A 25,931-nucleotide genomic window follows, 5' to 3' on the forward strand; every position below is an offset into this window, starting at 1 on the left:
AGTTTTCTGGGTGTATCTCCTGTCTCCCATGAAGTACGTCTCCGCCTGTCTCTGCGGAGCATGGGCTTCCTTGGAAAGTTTCTGACAAATCTCAGGAAGAGTCTCTGCAAGGCTGCCTGCCTCATCCCCAGCCAAGATGGGCCTCCACCTAATGCTGTGAAGGTGTGAGTAGGAATAAGCGCTGCTGGGGAAAGACATCATTGCCAGCACACTCCCATGCCAGCGGCCATGCCATCCTCCTCTCTCTAATGATTTCAAGGGACCCTTGACTACCCAAACCCTGCCCTCTCACCTCACCAGGCCAAAATCGAGAGGCCTTCCAGCATGCCGAAACCCTTGCAAGCCACCAGGGCTTCTGTGCCATCAAAATCCCACTTTCACCTCCTCTCTGCCATGTCAGGAGCTTTTCAGAAAAAATAAGACTCCAAAAACCATTGCTGCCATAATGACACAGGTCTAACACAACAGGGTTGAGGGTGGGACTTTTAGATTACTGCTGAAGTATAGAGGGAGAAGGACATCCATGGTTACTGGTGAAAAAAAACTATGTAGGTATTTTCTGTGCTTTGAAGAGAATGGACATAGCCTTATTTTTTTCTGGATAACTAAACTACTTTGAAATCACACATAGCCCTTACATCTGTGCTTTAGCAGATCTCAAGGGATTACAAAATTGACAAACAAACTCCTACAGATTTTCCCAAAATAAATCTAATCTCACTTACAACTGGAGGTCATGGCAGGAATAAGGTGAAAGAGATAGGGAGTGCACTTTTAAAGATATCAAAGTAAGATCTGGGAAGCTCTCTTTTAAGAAAAGAGATAATTCTATCCAGCTGTGAGGGATTTTTTGTTTTTAAATTTATGATGGTTGACCTAACTCTCTATTTGCATACAGAACACCATAAAGAGACTTAAAAAACAAAACAAAAAAAATCGCAAGACCCCAGTAAGGGCCTACCAAGCCAGTTTTATTCAAAAAACACCAAATTTATCTTTTTGTTGCACAATTACATAACTTCAAGCTACTTATTTGCATCATCTCTGCAAGAGCTCTTCTACTACCTTATTAGTACTAATGAGCTAGGTTAATATACTACTAAGATCTGCAAACAGCAAGAATATCCTATAGCTTAGCTTTCCACTCTGACCAGAAATAGCAGTATAATACACAGCATGACATACAACTGCACTGGAAAATGCATTTTGAATCAAAGTCCTTTACATTAGGAGATAAATAGAAATGACACAAAAGTACCCAAAGCTTTCTTGCACTTCGAAACACTAGTGTCTACATGCTCCCTCTCCATTATTATAACAGTATGGATTTTGTAATTTAATAAGGGTAACTCTTAGAACTTTTAGGCAAATTACAAATCACAATTGAAAACTATTTCTTAAACATTAAGCTCAAAACATGGAGACTAAGAAGGTAGTTTTGCTGGTAACAGAATTACACTGGGTGATTTTTAATTGGCTTCAAATTAATAGCTACAATATAGACAAGAAGCAGTACAAGTATGAGGTTAGAGGAAATCAGATTGACAATATTTTGCTTTGGAATTAAACTGGAACATGAACCTTGGTTCACGCATTTTGTGAGATGGAACTTTTAAGGAAGATTACATTCAGAAATGAGATCAATTTACCACCTAATATAATAAAGATGTGCATACTTCTTCAACTGCTGTTATTTTCTTAACATACAATTTTAAGTTTTGGGAAGAATCCAAACCCACTGTTGATGTTTCAGTATGTTTTATTTTTCTTGCCAAGCTGTCAATCAGAAATAATAAGCACATCCTGACTTGAGACTTCTGGCTGCCGACAACACTGCATTAAAAAAAATTTGTAATGATTACATGCTTTTTGTCATATGTTTACTACTATTCTAACCATCAGCGTCTGAATGTTTTTGCCTTGCCTTGAATAAGCCATTTGGATTTGATCTTCAATCTCATACACATGACTTCAAGGGCTTATTCATTACAAAACCCCTCATTTTCTTATTATACATTCTTCATTGAAAAAGATGAAATTTTAATTCCAAAAGCTAATACAAAAATTACTGTATGGAAACATGTTTGACTAAACAAAGCTTATTTTTGATGACCCTGACAATTTTCCAAAAAATTAATAGTCTAATTGCTTAACAAACTTTCCACAGATTTTCTGAATCACAATTAGCTGTCAAGTGTCAGATGAGCATTTCACAACTCCAAGTTTTGGGCCTACAGTAGAAACCTACTTATTCCAGTGATGACTAGATAAAAACAAAGAATACGCATGTGATGTACAGAGGAGCTATGAGACATCTACATGCTGTGTTCAGCAGCTCTGTCACCCTCAAATTTAATTACTATCTTATTTCTACCAGTAAGTACCAGTACAGGCAGTTTATTCAGAAGGATTATCTTTATATTTTTTTCTTCATATGTAAAAATATATATATTTTTTGCATTAAACATATTATATGCAAAATGTATCGTTAGAAACCCTGATTAAAATCAATGCAACCTCAAACCTGTCTTAGTGTCCCTCCAGATCTTGTATAGAGCTCTCTCTGCATTTATCTGTAAGACAGTTATCCTCAACTGAAGTTTCTCTTTCCTCAGATGCTGTTTCTGCCCTTGTCGTGGCTCAGCTCGCAGCTCAGACATCTGAGCAGCTGTGTTTCAACATGTCCTTTCTGGACTCCTGGGACAATATCAATCTCACCTAACTCCAGACTTCTAGAGCAGAGAGATTTAAATCTTTGCTGGTCACTCCCAGCTCCTGTTAGGGTCAGTGAGGAGACCCAGATCCATCCAGAGACCAGCTCCTCTGATTAACTACATCATATTGCCCTCTGCTGGCTAGGCAGGGAGCCCACGATGGCCCAGGTTAGATGCAAGCATGCAAACTATCCGTGTTACACATTTATTAACGCCCTTCTACATACATGCTCAAGCTTACAAAGACAATGCACATTTTTGACAATTTAACAGGTTCAGCTGTAACGCTTTTGTGTTGCTAGTCATAGACCATATGCAAACCATTAAAAATGCTCGCTGTAAAAATATACCATTTTTCTGTATGTCTGTACAAAAACAAGAATAAAATAGGGACAAGTCTGTTAATAGCTATAAAAGGTATGCGTACTGCTGGCGCACAATAGATAACAGTACCCTACTCTCAGGCATTATAGTATTTCCCCCTGTGGAACAGAACCAAACCTAAAGGAAGCAAATTATCTCATTCAGTGAAAAAAGTTTCTTTTAATAAATAAAATATCTGATATGCAGGTTTTGATGAGATGAAATTATTATATGTATCAAAGCTTTTCAATTAAAAGCTACAAATTATTGAACAAAACTGAACTCAGAAAAACTTTCAAGAAACAAAACTGTTAGAATAGAGAACTCCGCTGTTTGTGTTTATAAATATATATACATATACACACAAGTCAAAGGACTGTAAGCGATAAAATTGCCTTCCTTTATACAAAGGAACAGAACAGTTTCTATGCACTCCAAACTTTACTGTTTAGTTACCACATAGCACTGCTTTGCTCCTGCAGACCCAGTTCACATTTTTGTTACTGGCTTATATTATCTCCCGCAAGAATTAAAAACAAACCTGCCTGTCCCCATGTTCCTAGGGGTATTTCCATTATTGTTAAGAAAGGCTTCATTTCTTAATAAAACACCACTTTTTCAATACAACCGTATGCCTATAGCATCTTAAGCTTTTCACAAATAAATATTTTGCAAAAACTGCTGTATCATTTGAATATTCATTCCTGTTAAGGTCCCTCATTTTAGAAATAATCAAAACAGTTCAGTCTTTTAGAAAACAGATCTTGACAAAATGTTCCACACACTAAAGCAAATTTTAGTTGTTCCAGACAGACTTCTTCAAACATTGAGGTCTAAACTAAAGATAGCAATCTTATGCAAAGAGACTGATATCTACACAGAGGATATAATACATGCACACTCTGCTAAATGCATGTAACGCACAGAAAATTAACTTTTTGTGAAAATGAAGTGTTGAGAATGCATTCAGTGCACAGTTTTCTTCACATCTCTTGGCAGGTAATGCTGAAATCGGCCCTTAAAAAAGAGATTTACAAGTTGATAAAAACCAAAAGACAGCTAGTGGGTCTAACTATATTACATGTTATTTATTAATTAATACTGCCTTTTTTAGATTTGGAAAAGCTAATGTGCCTTCTTCTGTTATAAAGCAGATCTGAAGATCATCTGGCACAGTATTCTTTTTCTGTGCAACACTTCCTCGGCTGCAGATACCAGCACTGAGTGCAGACAGCTTAATTTCAAGTGTCTGAAATAACTCCAGTCTGCAGCTGCTTGCTCTGGGCTTTCTCCGAAGGAGACATTTCAGCAACAGGAGAAGCTGCACATGATTTGAAGCAGCTACTCAGTGGCCCAGGTTACAGCCTCACACACTGCGTAGCTCCAGATCAATGCCAATTTAATCTACTGGCATATAAATGGTGGGATGCCTGGAGTCGCTTCCCAAGTGATTCATCCGCCCAGCTAGAGACAGAAAGGGAAAGGCAGTAATTGCTTTAGGAACCTGGGTTTAACCCATCCAGGTAGGTCAGAGTAAACCCTTAGCCTAACAATGGAAACCCTAGCGTTACCTTCTCCTTCTTTGGGATGCAGCTTAATCTTTTTTGTTTGGCAACCCTCAAATATGACATTTTTTCCTCAGAGAGCACGGTAACATATTTTATGGTTTTTATGGCTGACTGCTGGTGAATTGAGCTGTAACAAGAAAGCAAAATGTTTGCACAATAAACCCATAAATCATTTTGTAATCATTAATATGCATTTATCAAAATCTTACTGCTGCCAATTAAAAACTTAATTCACTGGAAATGGTCACTCACTATATTATACAAAGGAAAAAAAAAAATCATTGGTCTCTCATGTTCTGGTAACGGGGATGTGATAGTAGCGGTCGTCCTCAGTCAGAAGAGAGATCTCGTGCCATTCTCTTTGATATTCATCTGGATAGTTTACTTGAAACTCTTCAGTATTAAACTTATGCAGTTTGTAAACTCTTATCTTTACTTCCAGTAAGTATCCAAGAAGAAACATTTCAACCTAGAAGGGAAAGAATTCTGTCAAACATTTATTTCTCAACCTAGAAAACTAAAATAAAATCTCTCAAAGATAGTCCAATTTAAAGTGAGTCACCTACTAGCTTACTTAAAAACAGAGGACAAGGAATTACAGAAAACTTTTTATAACCAGAAGAAAGAAACTTAATGGTTTGAAGATATTCTCAGTGTTCCAATGGGCCAACTATCACAGATGATGTGTGATATATTCACCTAGTTGCATCAGAGAGGGAATAACTTTTGTGATTTATTTTTCATTTATATTGTTACCTGTTCTAGGCGACCACAGTCACCTACAGCGTTCAGATGATTCATCATGAAACTCAAAGGGTCAGAAGAAGAATCACGAGCAAGGAGGAGGCTAAAAAGGTTTGGTATATGTTCTTCCCTGTTCTTCATCTGCTCATAGGCTTCGACAACTTCGTAAAGCATGATGAATTTTATGGCCTCATATAGTTTGTGCTCCTTGCTCTCATCAGAAAAAAGTGTATTACACATGTTTCCTCTTTCTTCATGATCTTTAATACTGCTTATTTCAGTCCACTAGAAAGCACACAGAAAAATAATCAAATTATTAGGAATTCTATTTAATATGAGCAATACCAAAACAGGAATAATAGTCAGTCTGTACATTAGCATGATCATGGCCAAATGATGGTGCAAATAAACAGGTGTCTCTTCAGGATCTGCAGTGAAATTTGAAGCCTTACCCGTTCCAGTTTCTATTTACCCAGCTCAAGTTATTTATTAGAGACAGATCCAAGCATCTGAGTGCTAAAGACAGTCTATGAGAAAGCAAATGTAATTCCCCTGTACAAAAACCACCCACCATCACAGTAGAAAATCCAGCTATTAGTGTGAGTGGAGAGTCTGAAAGGAAAATAACCAGTAAAAGGACATCAGAAAGTTATAGGAAATCTGTGTTGGTGCACCATACACACCAAGCCATAAGTAAAGGATAAATTAAGTGATGACTCCTGATCTGTTTTCAACTTACAGCTTCCAAAATTCAGTGGTTTTCCTCTATAGCACCTTTTAGATTAAAACTATACTAGCTTAAATCCTTTAGATTCCGTGTCCAATTCAAATGAGGGGCAATTAAAAGGAACATGTAAACTGAAAATGCCAGCCTGATCTCACAAACTGTACACACTGCTATGTCTTTAATGTGTTCTGGTTCATGAGGTCAAAATAAGTTGGCTGGACAAGGAGAAGGGACAAGACAAAGGCACACAAGGGACAGGGATGGGGTAGAAATTTCTTGTGCTGCTTACGGTTAGTAACGAGAGCTCCTTTGCTCTCTCTTGCTCTAGAGGGGGGTCAAAAGCCAGCATTTATATCTAGAAAATGGGCCAGCCAGGACAAACAGCATTTTGGGGGGGGGGGGGCACCAAATCAAAAAGCTTAAAGCACTCAGAACACAGTAGCTAAGGACAGTCACCTGAAACTGAGAGGTTTTTCAGAGCCATGGTAAGAGATGATGCCTGATGACTGGGATTCAAATGAATTTCAGTTAATTCTGCATTTGTAATATTTGTATGCTGATGCTGCTGTAAACTGTGAACTCTAACAAAAATCTAACTTAGCTAAAAGCCACAGCGACAGCAGACGTGTGCATCTCTAAGCCTTGGATGTGGAGTAACATTTACTAAATCAGGCTGTTTAGACCCCATGAAAACACACAAGATTTCCTAGGATGTCTGCTGAATAAAGAAATGAGCGGACAATTAAATACAACAGAACCCTAGCTCCCAGTGCCGGCTCTTTAGCACTGCTCACGCTACTAAATATACCATAAAACCTGTTAGTGAGCAGAGGCACTACAGAAATCGGTCTCACTGGCCAAAAAGGTTCTTTATAAAAAAATAAAACAAAACTGGAAGCTAAATCTCGTGTCCAATAACAGTTCAATGCATAATAAAACTGTTCTGCGACAGTTTGTTAATAGAGTGACTCACCAGCCTGACTTGCAACTTTTTTCTGTACAAACTTCCAGTTTAAATGCTTCAACGCTATGGGACTAACACAGACTAACAAAGAACCACAACAAGACAGGAATAAAAGCCCAACAACCCAATGCTCTTGTAAACGCAGAGAACAACTAGAATACAATAACTGCACTCGAGAGCCAGCAGGCATGTCGCAAGAGGACTGGCAGGCCTCAGTTGTCACTGGGGCACAGCAAAACTGCAGGCAAGAGACACAGACTGAGTGTCTATTTTAATTCCCTCTTTTTACTTATAATTCTTTGTTCTTACAGCTAAATAAGTCTGTCTGGTTCTTTAAAAAAAACAGTTGGTTACTATCACTGGTGTCAGCTTTTGAAATGACAGAGGAGTTGTTGGTATATACTGGGTGGCATAAAAGGAACTAGTGTAAATGCAGACAAGTAAAATAAGCTGTTGTGCCTGTGATAAGACAACACAAAACAATAAGATGCACTCTAGAATTAAAAATGACAGATTAAAGACAGATTAAGGAGAAGAGTTTCAATCTAATCTTAGCCTAAAGTCAGAAGTCCAGCAAATACTAGTATCCTCTTGATGACTTTAAGCCAGGAGAGCACACAGAGCACATGCCAATTAGGTGGGACAACGAGAGCGAAGAGAGAGGTGGTGGTATGCTAGGGAGAGCTCGTGGCAAAAAGGCCAGAGCTCCCGCAGGTGCAGGCTGGCAGAAGCCCCAGAGCAGCTCAAGAAAATGTGCAAGGTCTAGCCAGGCCAAGCTTTAATCTCTGCTTCAGAAGGCCTGCCCAGTGGATGGGCTCTCTGAACCTGGGAGACAGACCCAGAAATATGTAATGAGGAGTTCCCTAACTCAGACTCAACCCTTTTTTCAGTGCTTTGTTTTTCTCCCTCACCATTTCCTAAATACTCACATTTGTCTTTAATGCTTCCATGCATTTGCGTAATTTTCCAAAGGCATTGGGACCTGTGTATCTTTCTGGCCCAAAACTGTATTGCTGAATCCAGTTGCAACCTTGAGAATACAAAAGCTTTTCAGGGAGCTGGAAAAAAAAAGTAGAGATCATTACCATAACAAGAAGTAGATTATAAAGTTATCATGAACTTGTCTACAGAGATTGCAACACATTTTAATTTATGAGGTGGTTCTATCCTCTGTCTGTACAGCTTAAAAAAATAAAAACAGGCTTCAAAACAACTCAAATATTAAGGAGGCTCCATTTGACTGCCAACTTCTTACGAAGCTTTTTAAACAATGCCAGCCAAAAAAGAAGAAAATATGTTCCCAGCAAAACATATCATGTAAACTCTGGAAAAGCTGGATACACTCAGACTCAGTAAGGTTTTTAAGATTCTAGCCTACATGCACACCCACAGAGGCAGCAGCTACAGCAATTTGAAGTACTTCCTCCCCCACCTCCTCACTGCTTTCTCTCTGCCAGAGCTCATGAAACCCGGGACAGAATTCATGCACTTCTCGGCTGCTTCAGCACCACGTTCAGCAGCTTGGCTCAAAGCTTTCTTCAGTGGCACTCCCAAGCAAGCCGCCAGGCTCTGCATCAACACGGAGGAGGAGGATTCAACCCTTTTTTTGGGTTAAGGTAGTGACATCTGAGAGAGGGGCAGGAATCTTCTCAAATGCTGATAATGATTCTCCTTCACTTCCACAGCAGATGTATTGAACAAAACTTCCTCCTGTAGTCCAAGGTCACCTGCATAGTGTTCATTTAAGGAACTGAATTTTACCTTTAATATATCCCTCTCCTTCATCCATGATGGAAGAGGAATGCCTTGACTGAATATCTGAAATAGCACTGCTCTTAGTACACAGTAGTTGTCTCTCTTGACTTGTCGTAGATATTTGATATGGTATCTCCAAAACAAGTCTTCATATGCCTATAAAAAGACCAAAAAAGATTCAGCAATAAACTTTTTAAATCTTGGATGAAACCCATATTAAGCTGGAGTTCAATTCCAAACTACTCATAAAAAGAGGCCATGGGAAAGAGAGAGTATACTTACATGTTTTACATACACAAACTTACAAGTTTTATATACACAAAAATGTTCTAACAGTTTTTGTAAACACCTTAAACTGGCACTGCCCCAGAAAAGAGTGATCCTGCACTTTCTTTGAACCTGGCTACTTGCTCCCATCTTGCACTGTTGCTAGCATAAACATTCATGTGGTCAACCAGATCAAAACAGACCAGTGGGAACTTCTTTGCCACAACAGCTTTAACCCCGATCACTTCACAAGCTGTGCCAACACACGGGATGGAGCAGCGAGAGGGCAGGAACAAGTGCCTGGAGAACGCATTAAAATTCCTTTTTGCAGAAACATCTCTTACACTGACCTGAAGCTATCATGCAACAATGACCTAAGGCTAAGCAGATCTGACAGCTCTCTGCTGAAGCAGATGGCTTGTCTTCCAGCTACATACTCCCTTTGCTGTGTGTTACCTCTGGCTCTCAGCTGAGCTCTTGATGAGACAATTCTGACCAATAAGCCAATTCAGACCAATAGACCAATAAGTAGAGAATTAATTCAAGAAGGAGACTGTACAGTTCCACAGACTGCTGAATCCATCTTACAATTTGCTTTCTAAATGGGGGGAGAAGACAGTCTCACTTCTTTGCCCTCTTTCATCTCTGTTGCTTCCCCACCCCATCCCAACACCATTTCTTGGCTGCACAGTCTCCCCCACTCCTCCTCTGCTTTGGCTGTGACAATTGTAAACCCTATCGAATTCTTTTTGCTGGGTAAGCTTCCTGCTGCTTTAGCAAGTTCAGGTGGCTCAGAAAAGGATCTGATGAACACCACAGCCAGCAGCACAAGATGCATAGTGGGAGCACGTGGTCAGCAACAGAGGTGAGGTGAGGAGATGAGAGCATGGAGTCAGGTCTCTCCACAGGGATGACCTGTTAAATCAGCTAATCACATCTGAAGGAGACATGTAAGATCCAGCACAAAAAAAAGAGAGGGAGACTGCCTAGCTGGAATGAGGTGAGGAAAAAGGAGAGACAATACAAGCAAAGAACTGTTTCACTTTTGGTGACAGGAAACAGGTTAGGCCAGCTCAGGTATTTCATGAGACCTCATCCTAAAATCTGCTCTTACTGTGATAAATTTGACCTGATGTAACTAACCATCCACTAAACTCCTCCGAGTCTCCTTCTCAACTCTGATCATCTAACAGGCGCATGCATTTTCTGAAAGGCTTGTTGCTTTGTGCTCATTGCCTATGTGCTTGCAAATTGAATAAAAGTTCTGATATCTTTTGTTACTTGTTCCTCCAAATCACTTTTGGCCTTGCTGTATGTTGTTCTGTGCATTTTTGGCATTGTTGTGTTCCTGCATTTAATCTGGCTGAGTTTGATCTTTTCTTTGTTCATCATTTGGACATGACTCCAGCTTCTGAAAGATGCCTTCTTTCTTCTGATAACTCCCTCATGCTTTTTAGCCTTATCAGCTTCCTTTTGCCCTTTCTTAAGTCCTTTCTGATGGTATGCATTTGCTCTGTGATTCCAATACCACGACCTAAAGCAATGCATACTATTTATAGTTGGTGTATTTGACGTAAAGTCTCTTAACTGTCTTTTAAGTTCTTTTTAACATGCTTCCTCATTTTTATGTAGTTTCCCTTTCTGAAGGCACAATCATGCAATCATATTATGCAATCATAATATTTTTTTTGTTTTGTTGCTCCTGCAAGGATTTTGAATGTGAGTGCATGCTGCTTGCTGTTCCAGAGAATGGCAATGGATATTAGAGAGCAGTATTTTGAGGCAGGTCCCATGCACTATTCAGGACCAAGGCAAGGGTTGCTTCTATTCCTAAAGGCTCTCTGGAAAGCTGCTGCATGAAATAGTCATAGATAGCATCTAGAAGTTCAACCCCATAGCTGTCACCCAGGGTAGATGGCAAATCAATGTCTCCCATCACTGCTGCAGCTCTTGCCCCCTTTGCCTCTTTCTCATCTCAGCATCATCTCAGCATGGTCAGTGTTCCCAGCATCATTAGGTAAGTTGGAAATACAGACCCGGTGCTATATTTGTCCTGTGCAAGCCCCAAATTCCACACCATGGGGATACCAGGTTATAGCACCACAGTGAGCTGATTAACTGGACTTGATTCTAAGCTTTCTTTAACACATACCACTACTCTCTCACCAGTACAGCTACTTTAGCAAGAAGTTGTCTGGGGACAGTAAAGATCCAGCCCGGAGTCCTTGAGCCTACATTGGTGACTAACACTTAACGCAGTTGAAACAGAGAGTCATAAAACATATATGGATGCCCATCCCCATCACAAGTTAGGATAACATAGTACTGCTTCAGCTTTGAATGTCTGTCAGGTCCTCCAGAGCATATTGATGCTTCCTCCATTAATGGCCACCAAGATACAACTGCCAGAAGCCCATTGCACATGTGATAACTCACGTTTGCCAAAATTGCAGCTGCCATTTCTACCTATTAGGGGTGTAAGCATGTCCATACAATGTACAGAACTGATAAACATGTAAGTGAGGTGACAGAAAAGAGCATACCTGGCATTAGTGAACCATGAACTAAGCAGGCCTCTGGCTCTGGGGCTCAGCTATCTATGGCCCAAAGCCTAGTTTGATGCAGCACGGCTGGGTGACCTTGGCTCAGAATTATGAAGAAAACTTATTAAGCTGTAAGAAACTATTTCAGCTAAAACTATGCAAGATAAGAAAAATAAAAATTCAGAGAGAAGTATAACGCCTCAATATTGCTGAGAAGGGTGTCAAGCGCTGACTGCTATCACTTGAACCTTCAGAGTCTAGAAGAAAAATGGGTGCGTTTCATTCCTCCCTCAAATGAAAGAGTTTCTGCCTTACATCAGAGGCTGGCCAAGAGACAGTGCCTAAGAGCATGTGATTTTGGCTGTAACACTCTGGATATTTTCCTACTGTCATAATGGAAGCTCCACTCTACTGCAATCTTAATTTAGACCCGTGCTAATGTTGTCCATTTTTCTTTTCTTTCAAACAGCTGGCGTAACCAGCTCTTATAGTTGTAACAGCTGCTTGCATGAGAACTGCTATCCTCTTCTCAAGTACTTCTCCCCCATCTTCAAGCATAAATTAAGATTTAACTCTTACCTCCCGTATGTGTTTGGCCTGCTTTGTGTCTCCTTTCCACTCTCTTGCACAATAACCAAGGAGATCAACTTCTGGCGACACGCTGAGATTCTCTAAATCAAGACCAAGACCAAGGCACAGATTAGTTACCATCTCCTGTCCTGCCTTTAAAGGGGAGGGGAAATTAATGAATACAGAACATCAACAAAAAGATTACTTATGAACTTTCTCTGAAGATAGCTGCTCCACCTGAAATCCAAATGATAAAACAGGTGTCAAAGGGGAGTTGTCAAAGGTAAACATTTACTGAAAAAAGCAACACCGCTGAAAATTAAAGTCTGCATAATAAAACTTACCATTTCAATAGCTGCGCTAAACAGTTGTATAGCCTTCTGCAGTACCAAAAAACAGTGACAAGGAAAGACATGCTGAGATGTACTTTTACTTTTTGCCACATGAGACACAAGGATCGCTTGGTAGCTGTTGTCCAGGACTGCACCTCATGCCTTCCTAAAATAGGGATAAAGAGAGAGAGAGAGAGAGAGAAAACAAAACAAAACTTTTCACTCTTGCAATATGTGTTTATACTTATTACAAAAAATGCATCCAAGTATGATACCACTCAAAACATGAAACACAAAACATGCAATGTAAAAGACACAGTATATTTAGTGACTCGCTTAATTTATCAAGTTTCTAGGCTTTGGGGGGGGGGGGGGGCACTTGGTTCATGTTTTCCAGCTCTCCTCCACACAATGAAGCCTAGAAATAGTCACAATAATAAGAGAGTGGGGGGCTTCCCAAAAGGGCTGATATCAAAATAACCAAGACTTGCTTCAGGATGTTTTGATCAGGGAGCTGCACTGTCATTACTTTGTCACATATCAAGGTTTTTAAGACGACAGGTTCTGGGGAGTTGTAGTCTACAATTTGGCCATATAAAGCAATAGATTAGATGACTAAGCATCCTATGACTGTCAACATGAATTAAAGGAATATTCCTCACCCAATTTGGGCAAGTTTAGGGTCAATTTAAAACTCAGAAGAAAGCTTCTCCCTGGGGATCTGGTAGGAAGCTCAGGAGATAGTGACAAAGGGATTGTACTCTCGCTGTTCTTCGCAGGGATAAACTAAGACACACTCTTCCTCTTTGGCATTACAGTGAGGATTGGGGAAGGTTTTGGCAGTCTAATTAATAAGAAAACCCTGAACTGAGAGCATAGGGATTTAAAGGTTGTTGACAAATGCAATGTCTGCTCCCTAAGTGAGAAATTTACCCTCTGGCTGAAATTGAGTACAGAAAATTCTCAAAGTTTACGATCAGCAGCTGCTCTATTATTAACTTATTTATTGATTTAATACAAAATTTTCAGAGACCTTAGCTTTTTGTATAGGCACCTCCAAGGAAGGCTGAAAATATCCTTCTCTAGAAGTCCATGAAGGGAATAATTAATTCAGCATAGCTGAATGTCAGTTGAACGTCTGCTTCATACACGAAGACAAAGACATGCTGTTCTATCTTCTATTTGCATGCTACACTAACATTTGCTTACTTGGCCTGACTTGGGTTTATCCCTGTAAATGTCAAGTAGAAAAGGCAAAAATAAGTTGTATAGTACACCGTATGCACACACAACCAACAGGACCAAGCATCTGAAGCTGAAGGAAACATTTATTACTCATTCCAATAGACAGCAAAACACCAGCAGTAAGCGTCAAAAATGGCATACTTCCTGGAAACTCCAGGGCACTCCCACTTTTACCATATACACTTATTGTTGATGGAAACCAATAATATATTTTTAATAAGGAAATTGAAACCACCCAAAATTGTGACTAACAAAACAAGAATTACTAAAAGAAGACAGTCCTGGCAGAATCAAGTTAGAGCAATTTATTCCCTCTCTGCTTTAGGACAAAGTCATAACACTTAAAAAACCTCAATACACTGTAATGAACCTCCTCCTAACTAAGAGGAAAACTTCAAAAGCTTACAGATGTTGTTTAGTCCATTGATCAATAAATATTTTGGATTTACATTTTCATGCTGTTGTACAAAAACCAATAATGGTTCAAATAAAATTCATTAACAGCAATTTAAACATATGGTATCAAAAGGAAGATGCAGCAGACTCATTTCATTACTTATAATGACTGTATGGTCCCTCTTTTGATTTTGAACAAACTGGGACTACAAAAAGCGATGGCTGGTCCATCTGCTCAAATGCCATACTTTGCTTTGTTGCCTATCAGAAATATGTGTGCACAGCCTTACAATATGTAGAATTTCTTCCTTTAACCCCTTTTACAGAATAAAAGATGAAAGGTTTGCACTAGCATGTGCTTTTAAGTTAAATCAAACAATCTCTTGAAAAAACTTTTGATAGAATTAATCCTGCAAAAAACCTCCTTCCAAGGCCCATAGTTAACAGGTGCATAAGCAACAAGTTTTCAAGGAGTGCTGGGAAGCGCAGGCTCGCCGACTGCAATACGAAACATGAATCATCAGAGAACATGCCATAATTGAATATTGCTCATCCATTTTTATTAATCAACATCAGAGAACATGCTATAATTGAATATTGCTCCTCCATTTTTATTTAAATTTGTGGGTTTTATAACTAGAAACTGCTGTAATAAAAAGGCTAAATGGAGGATGGGGAAAAAACTGCAAACAAGTGACTTGGGGTATTTTTGTTATATTTTTATTACAGCATACACTGGACTTCATAACCTTTCCCTCCTGTCATGGGTTGACACACACTGTTCAAGCAGGGCTTTGTGATTCATTTTCCACCCTCAGTGCTTATGTCAGACTAAGAAATGTAATTATGTTTTTTTTCAAGTAAATGAAATTTAGAAGTGGCAGCTGAATCATGAAGTGCTCTTGGTAAAAGCATAAAGAAGAAGTCAGGAAAGAAGAGGGCTGCTTAAAATAGATCTTTCCTCCCCCCTCCAAAATCCTTCAGAAACTAAAGAGCAATTTAGCTGGAACAAACACATGCTGGGGGGAGTGGGGATGGGGGGAAAAATAACCCCCCTGTATTTTTAACACGATCCATACCCTGGGATAGGGGCACAGGCCATCCCCTTCTTCAGGGGACAGCCACAGTTGGGCTGTCTTGAGACCTGCTGTCGGGCTCACATCCCATGGGTGCCTGACCGCACGCACCGCTGCAGGGACAGGGCTCCATCTGCAAGTCCGGAGACTCGTAATGCAGTCCTAAGATGATTTTTGGACGAACAGAGTTTGAATGGTGCTAAAGCAAGGGTTGATAACAGTGTTTATCTTGCCATGCAAGAAGTACACTGTGTTTTCTTTTCATGCGACATCATCCACTTCCTGCTAGTGCCAAGCCTGAAGCTTTACCCCCCCACAAAGGCAGCAGAAGACACGTGCAAAAAAAAAAAAAAAAAAAAAATCAAAAAAAAAAAAGGACAGAAAAGTGACAAGTAGGAGTCATCTATAACGTGCTGCTTTCACAAGCAGCCCTCCTGGAAAGGCTCTGAAAGATTAGCCCCACGCTTGTTTCCCTCACAGCTTTTTTTAAAGGCTGCCACCTTAAAAAGTAATGTTCCTAATCCCCCCCAAAGCACGTGTCCCTCTCCTTCAAAGAGGGAAGCAGAGCATGGGACCCCTCCAGTTTGGGACCCCTGCTGCTCTCTCCTGGGTTGATCCAGCGCTGGGAGGAGACCAGGACCCCTGGACATGGCACCACAGACCCTCTGGACGTGTGCCATCACCACCCCACGCTTTCTTCAGCCTCCAGCTGAGGAACTTCTCCATAACACCTCAATTAACAGGTGCCTTATGAAGTAGGGCCAAGTGATTGCAAACATTCTTCAGTTCCCCAGAGGTTACCAGCAGCACCATAACCCCCCAAAATGAGCAACTCCTGCAATCGAGCAGAGCAAGCACAAACCGAGGTACAGGGGAAGCACTGCTTGATTCGGTGGTGATCTTGTTAGCAAAATCCTTCCTTTATGGAGCAAAGCAACATCAACTTGTATCCGTGGAGCTAAGAAAGCCTTCTACCCCTGTCCTCATGGAACAACTTGAGATGAGAGTCACTGCCTGGTATAACAAGGTAAGGAGAATTAATTCCAGGCAAAGATGGTAAACACCAGGGACGTGACTCAACTTACCAAAAGTTCAACCGTGTCAAACTGATCAGATCTTGACTTCTACACAAAAACAAACTGACAAAAAAAAAAAAAAAAAAAGAAAAAAGGCAGATTGTAACTAGAATCATGCAATCACCTAGAAAACTGGATAGTTTCTGTCGCGTTTAGGCCCATTACTTTCAAGAAAGTCTTTATTTACACAATTGATGTGTGTAGGAGTTCCCTCAAGTATTCCCGCAATCCTTGTCCCCTTTCTGCAAGAATCGTTCAGAAAAAATAAGAGTAGAAAGGCAACCTCATATTGTCTCCCTGATCTTCAGCGGGACCCGAACAGTTGCTGCTAACACCTCTACCCAGTTGTGACATTGACTTACACCTACTCCATGGCAACAAGCATGAACAGTTCTTACCAGCTCCACGATTAACCAAAACATACCCTGGTGCAGTTATTTTTAAAAAACAATTCCATCTGTATACTCAAGATATTAATGCATGCCCTGGCCTGCATATACCATTTGCTCTCTACCACAGCAAAAGGAAAGCTCGGTTCTTGATGCCCTTTGTAATCCCGCTTCCTTTTTAAAGACACAGGGCGTGCCATCCTGGACCTTCAAAGGATTAAAGTTAAGATACACTTCCATTTATGTATGAAAAAAACACAAGAGAAGCCTTCAGAAACTTTACAGTCCAGAGTAAGGATCTCACACCATAAAAAGTAAGTACTTCTTTAAAGCTTTTATTCCCAACTATGATTAAAAGAAAATCCTTTTAAAGAACAAGCCCCTGAAATTTCTGCTCCTGTGATGATTCCTTTTTTTTTTTTTAATTTGGAAAAACCTCTTTCCTCATTCAGAAATGCTATTTTAATGCTTGTACACTTCAAATAGCACTTCTGCAAATGCACTGAATCTATGATTTCAAGGAAGTCCATTCTATGGATTCTTGTTATGCCTGCTGCTGAGCTTCACATTGAGTCATCCCTAATGCTGCTCAGGTTTGGTTTTGTTTCATCTATTCACAGACGTAGCTCTTCAAAATCCCTTTTATAATTTTTTTTTTTTTTGGCTGTGCTGAATCCAAACTGACACCGTAAAGAAAATATTTTCCTCCTGAATATCTTCATATGCTTAAGTTTAGCCAAAAGGCTAAGTGGTATGAATGCCTTGGGTTTTTCCATTGATTTGTCTTGATAACTGAAGCTTTGGTGCAGGAAAAAAATTCAAGTCTTTCTGAACAAGAGGTTTTTTTCTCCTTTATCTTGTTTGCTAGACAGCACAAGACTTTTACCTGGAGCCATTCCCTCCGAGGAAGCACAGTCATTAGGGACTAATGGGGTTGATCATCAGTAGCCCTGATGAGTTGTATCACGGACACCAGGAGGTCTCCCAAGGCAAAGGTTGAGCAGCCTGCAGTAGGGGCTGCCACCCCAGGGAAAAACTCCCCCCCGGCCCTGCCTCGATGCACACTTGAGCCCTCGGGCAATGCAGGCGCCAGGGTCACTGCAACCTAGGGAGAGCAGGAGCTTTCTTGAGCCTACTGCCTGCGACTGCAAATAACGGGATGGCAAACACCACCTCCAGGGGATACGCACAGGACTGTCTCAACCCCAACATAAGCAGCGCCAGCCACAGAGAAGTGTAAGCAGCAAAGCAGAAGAGCGCTCCTCTTGCACGTGAGGAAGGGCAACAGCTATCTGCACGGAGGAAGAGGGAACGCCAGCAAAATCCCACACTTGGAAGATCTCTGTGTGAGCAGCATCAGGAAACAAGCTGCTCACTGGGCTCCAGCAGCAGCTCTCTGGGGACAAAACACCCGTTGGATGGCCACCAGTGAGTCACCAGCCCCTCGGTGCTCACCAGCTGGCTCATTCCTAAACAGCAATTTGATGGCTTGAAGAGACCATTGCTGAAGTGCCAAGACTTGGAGGAGAAAGCAACAAGAAATGCCTGGCTACTTGGTAAGCACTCCCTGCAGGGCAGCCTAAGGAATTTTAAATTTCTGCTCATCCAATAAGCAATTATCCCTAGGGATAGCCAGGGAAAACAATAACATCAGGGAACCCATGACAAACAAAATTCAGGTATCTGAGCTTGCTTACTGTCTAAGTAGTCTCAGTAACAGCTGCTAATTCTTATACACAGCACAGGCATTTGCCACCAGGATCTTGTTGAGATGCTGCTCAGAAAGCCAGCCCCCTTTTATCCATATGGATCATCATTCTCACCTCCACTTGTTGGGAAGTAGCCTGTCTTCCTGCCGTATGCTCACGGCACAGATTTTACATCTGCCTTCAGAGCACAGCCCTCTCCGAAAGTTTATCGGACTTTGCACGTAATGAAGCACTCTGCAGAGCTGTGTATTTTTAACATGGAGTAATAAGCAACATCACTTGGCTGCATGTCAGATCACGAAGTCTGTGCTTCCCCTCTACATACGTGCAGAGGATATTCCAGCTGTGCAACGTATCTGCTTGGGAGTTTTACTTGTCTCTCTCCCTCTTTCCAAGACATATTAGAAACAGAAAAGAAAAGCAATACAAAGCGAAATATCAAAGTTGCCACTTTGAATACAAATGACAGAAAGTAGTCTCACGTCTCTTTTTCCCCTCTCAGCATGCAACCTGATGAAAGTTAAAACTTTAGCTTTATTCTGTAGAACTGTTACTATCAGTATGGATGCAGCTGAGCTTTTTTTGTCTGTGCTCTCTCTTCATCTTTAAAGGGCATCAGATTCAACCTGACATTTTTGAATTAGTTTACATGCATATGAGTTCCTCTGCCAGTTTTTTTTGAGTGCTTTACTCTGCACTTTCCTAAAATCTTAAGCAATAAAGGCATGTAGAAAGGTAGAATCAACTGCATCAGGATAACTCCAATTTTAAATTACTATTGCCCAATGTAATGCCAAAAATCATAGCTAGAACAAATGTTTCACAAAGATATGATTTAAGAAACCAAAATATCCTGATGGAAGTTCTCTGACTGTGAAAACACATTATTATTGCTAATAAACTTTTTAGTATTGTTACAGGCATCTGGATGCCAAGAGAAGCTTCAAATGAAGTGTTCAGGACATCAATCACAGGGGTCAAGAGATCATGGTTCCCTGACACCTTAGTAATTGCAATAATTGTCTAAAAGCTTGACAGTTAGGTGGAAAGGTCTACATAAAATAGAAATTATACAGGCCTGTCAAAATATGGTTAAGTGCAGCCTCTGCACATCCAGCTCTTTTCAAGGAGCTGGCAGTTTGCAGAAGCATCACTTATTTTCAGCTGTAAACTAAAAAGAAAAAATCTGGAATTTTGAACCTTGGAACCAGGCAGTATCATTTTTCAAAATCTGCAATGATACAAAATCACCCATTTTAAAATCTCAGCCTTCGGCAAACATGCCACAGCTGAAATTTGTGCACAGGAAGCAATACGAAATGAAACTGGAACTGAAGATTACTGAACAAATCAGCAGGTCCCTCCAGTAAAGATATTGTAAGCCCTGCACATTACTTGAAACTGTGCTCAGAACAGAACTGGGAGAAAACAGTAAAACATCTCCTTGTCCCAGAGAAAAACCTGAAACAAGTGTTTAACCTTGCAGAAAGGCTGATTTTTGACAAAGCCCACTGAAGTTGCATGCACTCAGCAAAGAAAGCAATAAAATAAATTAAAAAAAGACAGCACTGCAAGAGTAGCAGCTTACCTGTGGGTAGTGCCAAGCACCTTGCTGTAACGCTTCCTCACTGACCAGCTGCTAGAACAAACTGGATGATATTCAAAGTCCCACATGCATGATTAATGTCAGTGCTGACATAGAAAAATGTTTTCAAAACAATGAAAGTATAACCACGTTCTTCTCCTCTAGTATGGTTTGGCACTGTGACTACCATGGTTCAGCTGCCCACGGTCAGCAGGTAGAGGATAGCGGTATTTCCGAAATCTCAAACTCATTTGCCTGGGTAATCATGTAAGGTCAAACATTTTCAGACATTAAGGTTAAGGAAAACTGCAAGGTCTTCCTGACAGATCTTTTAATGCCTGTCATCATATCCTTGGTTGATAACATGTGAGGATTTAACTTGGAAGCAGTATCTAAGAAAAAAAGACAAAAAATCCTGATGCTGCATGGGAAATCCACACCAGCTAGTCAGGCAACCTGCTCCAAAAGTTAAACAAAACCAAAAAGCTCACATCACAAAGGAAAAGAGGAACTCAGAACTATGAAAATTAAATAATTTATTCAGAAGCTCAAATAAGAATGCAGATACTTATCCATAGAAGCACCTGCATTTCATTTGCTGACCAGCATTTTACTGGTGCTTTTGCTCTTGAAAATCAATTCTAACACTCTCATCCTTTATAGTGCTTCCAAAACACCTGTAATATTTTATACAAATACACAAAATTGCATCTTTTTCTCCCACTGCATGATCTCCACTTCAATCATAATTAAATTATTTGTCCAGCAGTAAAGACATTAATATTCTTAAGGAACAAACTTTAGTGGCTGGAAAGTCATTTTCTGAGCCTTGAAACCAAAATATGTCACTTCTTCCTATTTCATGCACCTTACCTCGTTCATCACTTAGAGAAACTGTAGTGGATCAAAGGGCAGAAATGGGAATAACCGTACTTTCATGTACTGGAGACAGAGCAGCCAGCACCACAGCAGCTTATCACTCGCTTGGCTGAATACCACAGAAACCTGCTTCTTTTGCCATTTCAGAAAATGAAAGTATGAGTACCAGTAATCGTTAAAGCAAAAATATATCATAAAATGTATAGCAGAAAAGCTGACTTGCAGGCCATGATATCTTCAACCTAAAGGATCACTTCACTGGGGCATGAGAGATGCACGATACCAAGAGCTACCTGCAACCCATAAGCAGATCAGAAAGGAAACATGTCCATCTTTTTGCCTACTGCTTCTGGTCCACTCTTCCCTGCAATTTATCCCTACTTGTTTCTGATTCCTTTTTTCATGGGATAAAAGACTGTCAACAATGTCTAATTTTATATTACAGTACAATATATAGTATATTACAGTACAGTAAAAAAAGAAAAAAAATTGCACACCTGCTGTGAAAATGAACCATGTGTTTGGGTTTTTTTTAAATCACAATGCTCTCGTGGTACATTAAAGCTAACACAGCAGAACATTCAGAATACATAAGCTTCCAGTTAATAAAACAAACACCACATTTCAGATATCTAAAGTCCCTTTCAGAAGGCTTGTCACCGGATTTCCCCAGAAGTACACCCCTTAGCAAACGCCCAACGTGCTAGGCAACGCCCAGCCCTCCAGCCCAACCCAAGGCAGGTGCTCTCCTCCTTACACCGCACCAGCGCTCTTCTTTTCGTTTTATACTAAAGGAGAGTCACACCCCAAAATCCTTACCTCCGCGGAAGTCTGCGGGGCAACCTGCCGCAGATTTCTGCTTTTGTTTTTTGTTTTTTTCTTGGCAAAGCGGCCTCAAAATATTCAATGGGAAAATAAAATTAAAAAAAAAAAACAAAAAAAAAGCTCACAGAAACACAACCCCCGGTCGCGCGGTGCCGCCCCGCGCCGGCACCGCAGGTGCCGCGCTCGGCTCCGCGCCGCTCCGCGAAGGGAACCCGCGCCGCGCCGCCCCCCGCGGCGCCGGCACCCACCTCCCCGCGCCCTGCGCGCCTCCCTCCGCCGGCGCCTTCCCGCGGCAGCAAGCGCGGCTGCCCCAGCCACGCCGCCGCCCCGGCCGCGGGGGGCGGAGCGGGGCGGGGCAGAGCGGGGGCTCCCGCCGACGGCCCCCCGCGGCCCGGGCGACACCGCGGCGCCCCGCGGGCGGCACTGCGGCGCCGCCGCCCGGAGCCCGCGGGCGCAGCAGGGGCGGCGGCGGCCCCAGGCGGGAGGGAGCCGCCGCAGCGCGGGGGTGGCTGTGCCGTATCTCGTCCGCAGCGCGGGGAGCTCGCCGTGTCCCCAGCAGCCCCCAGCACCTAGAGAAACATGATTTCTGCTTCGGGAGCACGCCAAGACCATTACTTCGCGTTTTAATGCAGTGGTTTGGCGGGGGGGGGGGGGGGGAGGGCAAGATCTAGCCATGACACATAAATACAACTTAGTGACTTTAATGTTGTTTTCTTTCTCTTTTCCTATCGTTGAAAGTTCCTCACCCATTCATTCATAAACAAGATGAAGTGCATTCACCCAGAAAGAAATTCACCGTTGCCAGATACCTTCCCTTATAGCAATCTTTTAGGTCTCACTTTTCCCGGCTGTATGTAGAGTATTTGCGTAGACCAGCGCAATATCCTTTCTGGCTGCACATTAAGGAACAATTCTCTCCCACCTCCCCAGGGTCTGAGTAAATGATGCAGACTTAAATCTTTTACGGAGTTATAAGCAGTTTGCTCCAGCACAGAGCTGGGACAAACTTACAGGTTTATTTCTAAGATATTGTACAATGTTAAAATGGTTTGAGAAAGAAAACATTTTTAATTAAAGAATGAAGAGATTTGTACTGTCTTGTGCAAATACCAGGTATTTTCTCCATCTGTCTCAGCTAACCTAGGCAAGGAAAGAAACACACACAACCTGTTAAATACTGAAGTTCCAAGCACTCACTCAGAGGCATTAACAGAAAGAAATTCATGAACAGTCATATCCAAGTAAAAGAAAATCTAGGTTTAAAAAACAACTAGGAATAGCAAGAGTAAATATTTGACTTAAAAGGCCTGAAGCTGTCACTTAAGTGCCACTCCATAGAAAAATTCATTCTGGAAAAAACATGTTTTTAAGTGTGCTGTGACTAAACCTCTTTATACTGACTTCAGTTTGCTGTCACTTTCAGTTTGGTCATCAAGTTTTTGGTTTATCATAACTGTTTCTTAGGAGAAAGAGCTGAGAGAGATGCTGTTAGAATAGCCCACCCAGGATGCGGCTGCAAAGGCTCACAGGCACCTAGCACTTGTTCCTGAACCACGTCTGGCCTTGTAGCAGTCACAGGCTGCTCTGCTTCGGTTTCCCTCTCCCAGCTCCAGCCACTTCCTTCTCATGCTTTCTTGGACAGGCCACTTTCAGTGCTGCTCAGTGGTTTAGCCTTCCAGCCAAACCCAAATTTGCTTCTTTCTGCCCACTCTAACCTGCATTAAAGTGTTAGGATTTAACAGACAATTTCCCTGTGTAGACAGGCCTGAGAGTTAATGTTTATCCTGTTACTGACTCATTAGGGAAGGGAGATGAAGCACAAGTAGTACAAAAGCTGCAAATCAACCAGCATATCAGCAGGCCCTTCCCAGCTCCAGGCTCTCTCCTCTCATGCCAGGGCACTTATTCACCACGTCAGCTTGCTCCAGAGAACAGGTGACCTGCATGTGTGCACACTGCATGGCCTCTCTTTGCCTCCCTCTGCCACCAGGCTCCTCCAAGTGGGAAGAGGTTAACTCTGGTGAGACTAAGTCAAGTGACATAGAGGCCTAGTGCACGCTGTGTTAGGCAGGTAATGGTAGGTTCATGACATTTCTTTTAACTGAACAGGAGTTAGGATGCTCCTAAGGAAAGCAGTCTAGGTCTAGATCTAAACCAGGATCAACTGCAATAAGCAGAACAGAAGCTAACTGGAAGGCAGTTTCCAATATGGATGGTGTCAAAGTGGAAACATGCTGCTGCAAGGATTCAGAAAGCTTGTCTACATGTGAACTTTCCAAAAATATCTTGGAAAACCAGGTAGGCAGCTAGTGAAGGCATTAGTTAGAATATCTATTCAACCTGTTTCTGAAGAACGAAAGCCTCTCTTACTTTACCTCTGAATAAAAAGAAGCTCCATGGAGATGAAAGGAGAACTCCAGGGAGATCAGCCCTGCAGCAGCTTAAGTCTGATTCTCCCGATCCAGACTTTCTATTCATTGCGCACATTCGTGATACTCAGACAAGATTACATGCAGATGGTAAGTCTCTGCTACTTCAGGATATTTATTATATGTCCTGCTTTTTAGAGGAACAGCTATGAACTTTCCAATAACATGAACCTCATCTCTGTGTGTTTCTCCAGATCATGGCATCTCCGAGTTGCACGCATGACTGTAACTACTTCCCTCCACTCGTTACCAAAAACAACTCTGTGGCAATTACAGCAAAAGTTTATACTGAAAGCCACACTAAACAACTATGAAGACATTTTCACTGTGCCTATTTAAACTTAGAAAGCAGCAGCACAAGCAACTGTGTGTTCATGCTCCCATCTGCAGGTGACCAGCGGAATTCTAACTGCGCCCAAAGCACATAAACAATTCAAAAGGCTAAAAATGCTCACTGAAACAAAGACAACGCTATCCAGCTCAGTAAAAGTTGTGGGAAACCTATATAAAGAGCTGGTAATAGTTCAGTTTTTCAAGTCCACTAGTAACAGTCAGGAACATTTTACCTATTTAGCATCACTTATTACTACTAATGTCGTGTATAATCCAAAGTATAGGTAAAAGTAGTGCCCATGAAGCTATGGTCTCCAGCACAGGAGCTTCCCATAGTTGATCAGCACTTGGATGAGACTCCAAAATTTGGAGCACGGCTCCACAAACTCACCAACACTTCTCTTTGCATGGTTAATTCTGCTGCTTTTTTCTTGCTCAGTGAACAGTTCTCTGTTTTTACTTGCATTTCTGTCATGTCGTCGCTGCATCTCCCCTCCAGAGTAGCCTCCCAGCTGGGTTTCTCTCTCCTGACTTCTTTCGCTGGAGGCAGAAAACAAGTCTTTACAGACTCAGTTTGTCTTTACAGATCAACAAACTGTGAAAGGATCTGACTTCCTGTTTCATTTCCGTTAAACTTTTCAAAGTTGTGTATGCTTCTCCATATCCAAGCCGCAAGAAAAAAAAAATCGAGCGTAACTCAGCTATTTATAAAGATCACATCGTTACCTCCCTGCACATCTCCCAAGTTGTCTGAGTGCTGGAGACCGTAGGGCGATTTTCAAACTGTGATATAACCACCATAAATGGTTGCTATCTTAGTGGTAATCCTCACAGAGTCACATGGTGCTACCTCTTCTTTTCAACTTCTATATCATGTTTGAGAGCTAAGTATTTAATATTACTTATCAAGCAATCACTGTCAATGTGGGAAACACTGTGAAGAGGAGACAGGTGGTCCACACAAACATCCCTTCTCTATTAACATATGGACCATCCTATGTAAAAGCAAGGTTTACACAAGTACAATTGAATCACTTCATAGGTACAGGATTTTCGATAAGAGTGAGCAAAGAATCCTTTGAGAGAGTCTTTCACATCCCCCCCTCACCCATCGTTTTGTTTGAATTAAATGGTCTCTCAGCAGTCTAAGGCTACTAATTCTTTTTTAATTACAGCATGGGAAGACGTATTACAGTACCGTGGATCATAACTTCTCAAAATCCAGTCTCCTGCCCTGAAGATAACCGCAACTTCTTATTTCAGAGAAGGAAGCAACCGTTTTCCCTGCCGGATTAGTTGTCTGTTGACTGTTGCACCATATTACAGATGGGTTAAAAAACCCTGCTGGAACTCGTATGACTCATGTGACGGTCTCCCTTTCACTGGAAGGCTGACCTCCCTTTCTGCGTCTTTTATTAATCTTCTTTTGTTAAATTCATTTT

The 25,931-nt window shown here is 41.4% G+C and overlaps 1 protein-coding gene across 3 annotated transcripts; it reads right to left on the reverse strand.

Annotated features, from left to right (window-relative positions):
* Positions 1–1,466: 1,466 nt before the first annotated feature.
* OTULINL (OTU deubiquitinase with linear linkage specificity like) lies at positions 1,467–25,033 on the reverse strand. 3 transcript variants are annotated; one of them, XM_067290996.1, is made up of 9 exons: positions 24,881–25,033; positions 12,560–12,713; positions 12,421–12,452; positions 12,225–12,316; positions 8,842–8,991; positions 8,010–8,138; positions 5,402–5,674; positions 4,898–5,114; positions 1,467–4,772 (listed from the first exon to the last, which is right to left on the reverse strand). In XM_067290996.1, exons 1-8 carry the CDS (start codon positions 24,975–24,977, stop codon positions 4,935–4,937), a joined length of 1,107 nt encoding a protein of 368 aa, XP_067147097.1. In that variant the 5' UTR covers positions 24,978–25,033; the 3' UTR covers positions 1,467–4,772; positions 4,898–4,934. The 3 variants fall into 3 exon arrangements, with proteins under 3 accessions (XP_067147097.1, XP_067147096.1, XP_067147098.1); XM_067290995.1 differs by having other exon boundaries at positions 1,467–5,114; XM_067290997.1 differs by lacking the exon at positions 24,881–25,033 and adding an exon at positions 21,722–21,795 and having other exon boundaries at positions 1,467–5,114.
* Positions 25,034–25,931: the final 898 nt, after the last annotated feature.

This window comes from Apteryx mantelli, chromosome 2, assembly GCF_036417845.1.
Source record: "Apteryx mantelli isolate bAptMan1 chromosome 2, bAptMan1.hap1, whole genome shotgun sequence".
Taxonomy (NCBI): domain Eukaryota; kingdom Metazoa; phylum Chordata; class Aves; order Apterygiformes; family Apterygidae; genus Apteryx; species Apteryx mantelli.

Bases quoted from the DNA above. Each gene is read 5' to 3' on its own strand.
- OTULINL (XM_067290996.1), bottom strand. From the start codon at position 24,977: ATGCAGCGACGACATGACAGAAATGCAAGTAAAAACAGAGAACTGTTC. The intron at 8,139-8,841 runs GTAAAATTCAGT...TTTTTTTTCCAG, and splicing joins AGGAGAGGGATATATTAAAG to CTCCCTGAAAAGCTTTTGTA. The intron at 5,115-5,401 runs GTAACAATATAA...TTTCCCTTCTAG, and splicing joins ACTGTGGTCGCCTAGAACAG to GTTGAAATGTTTCTTCTTGG.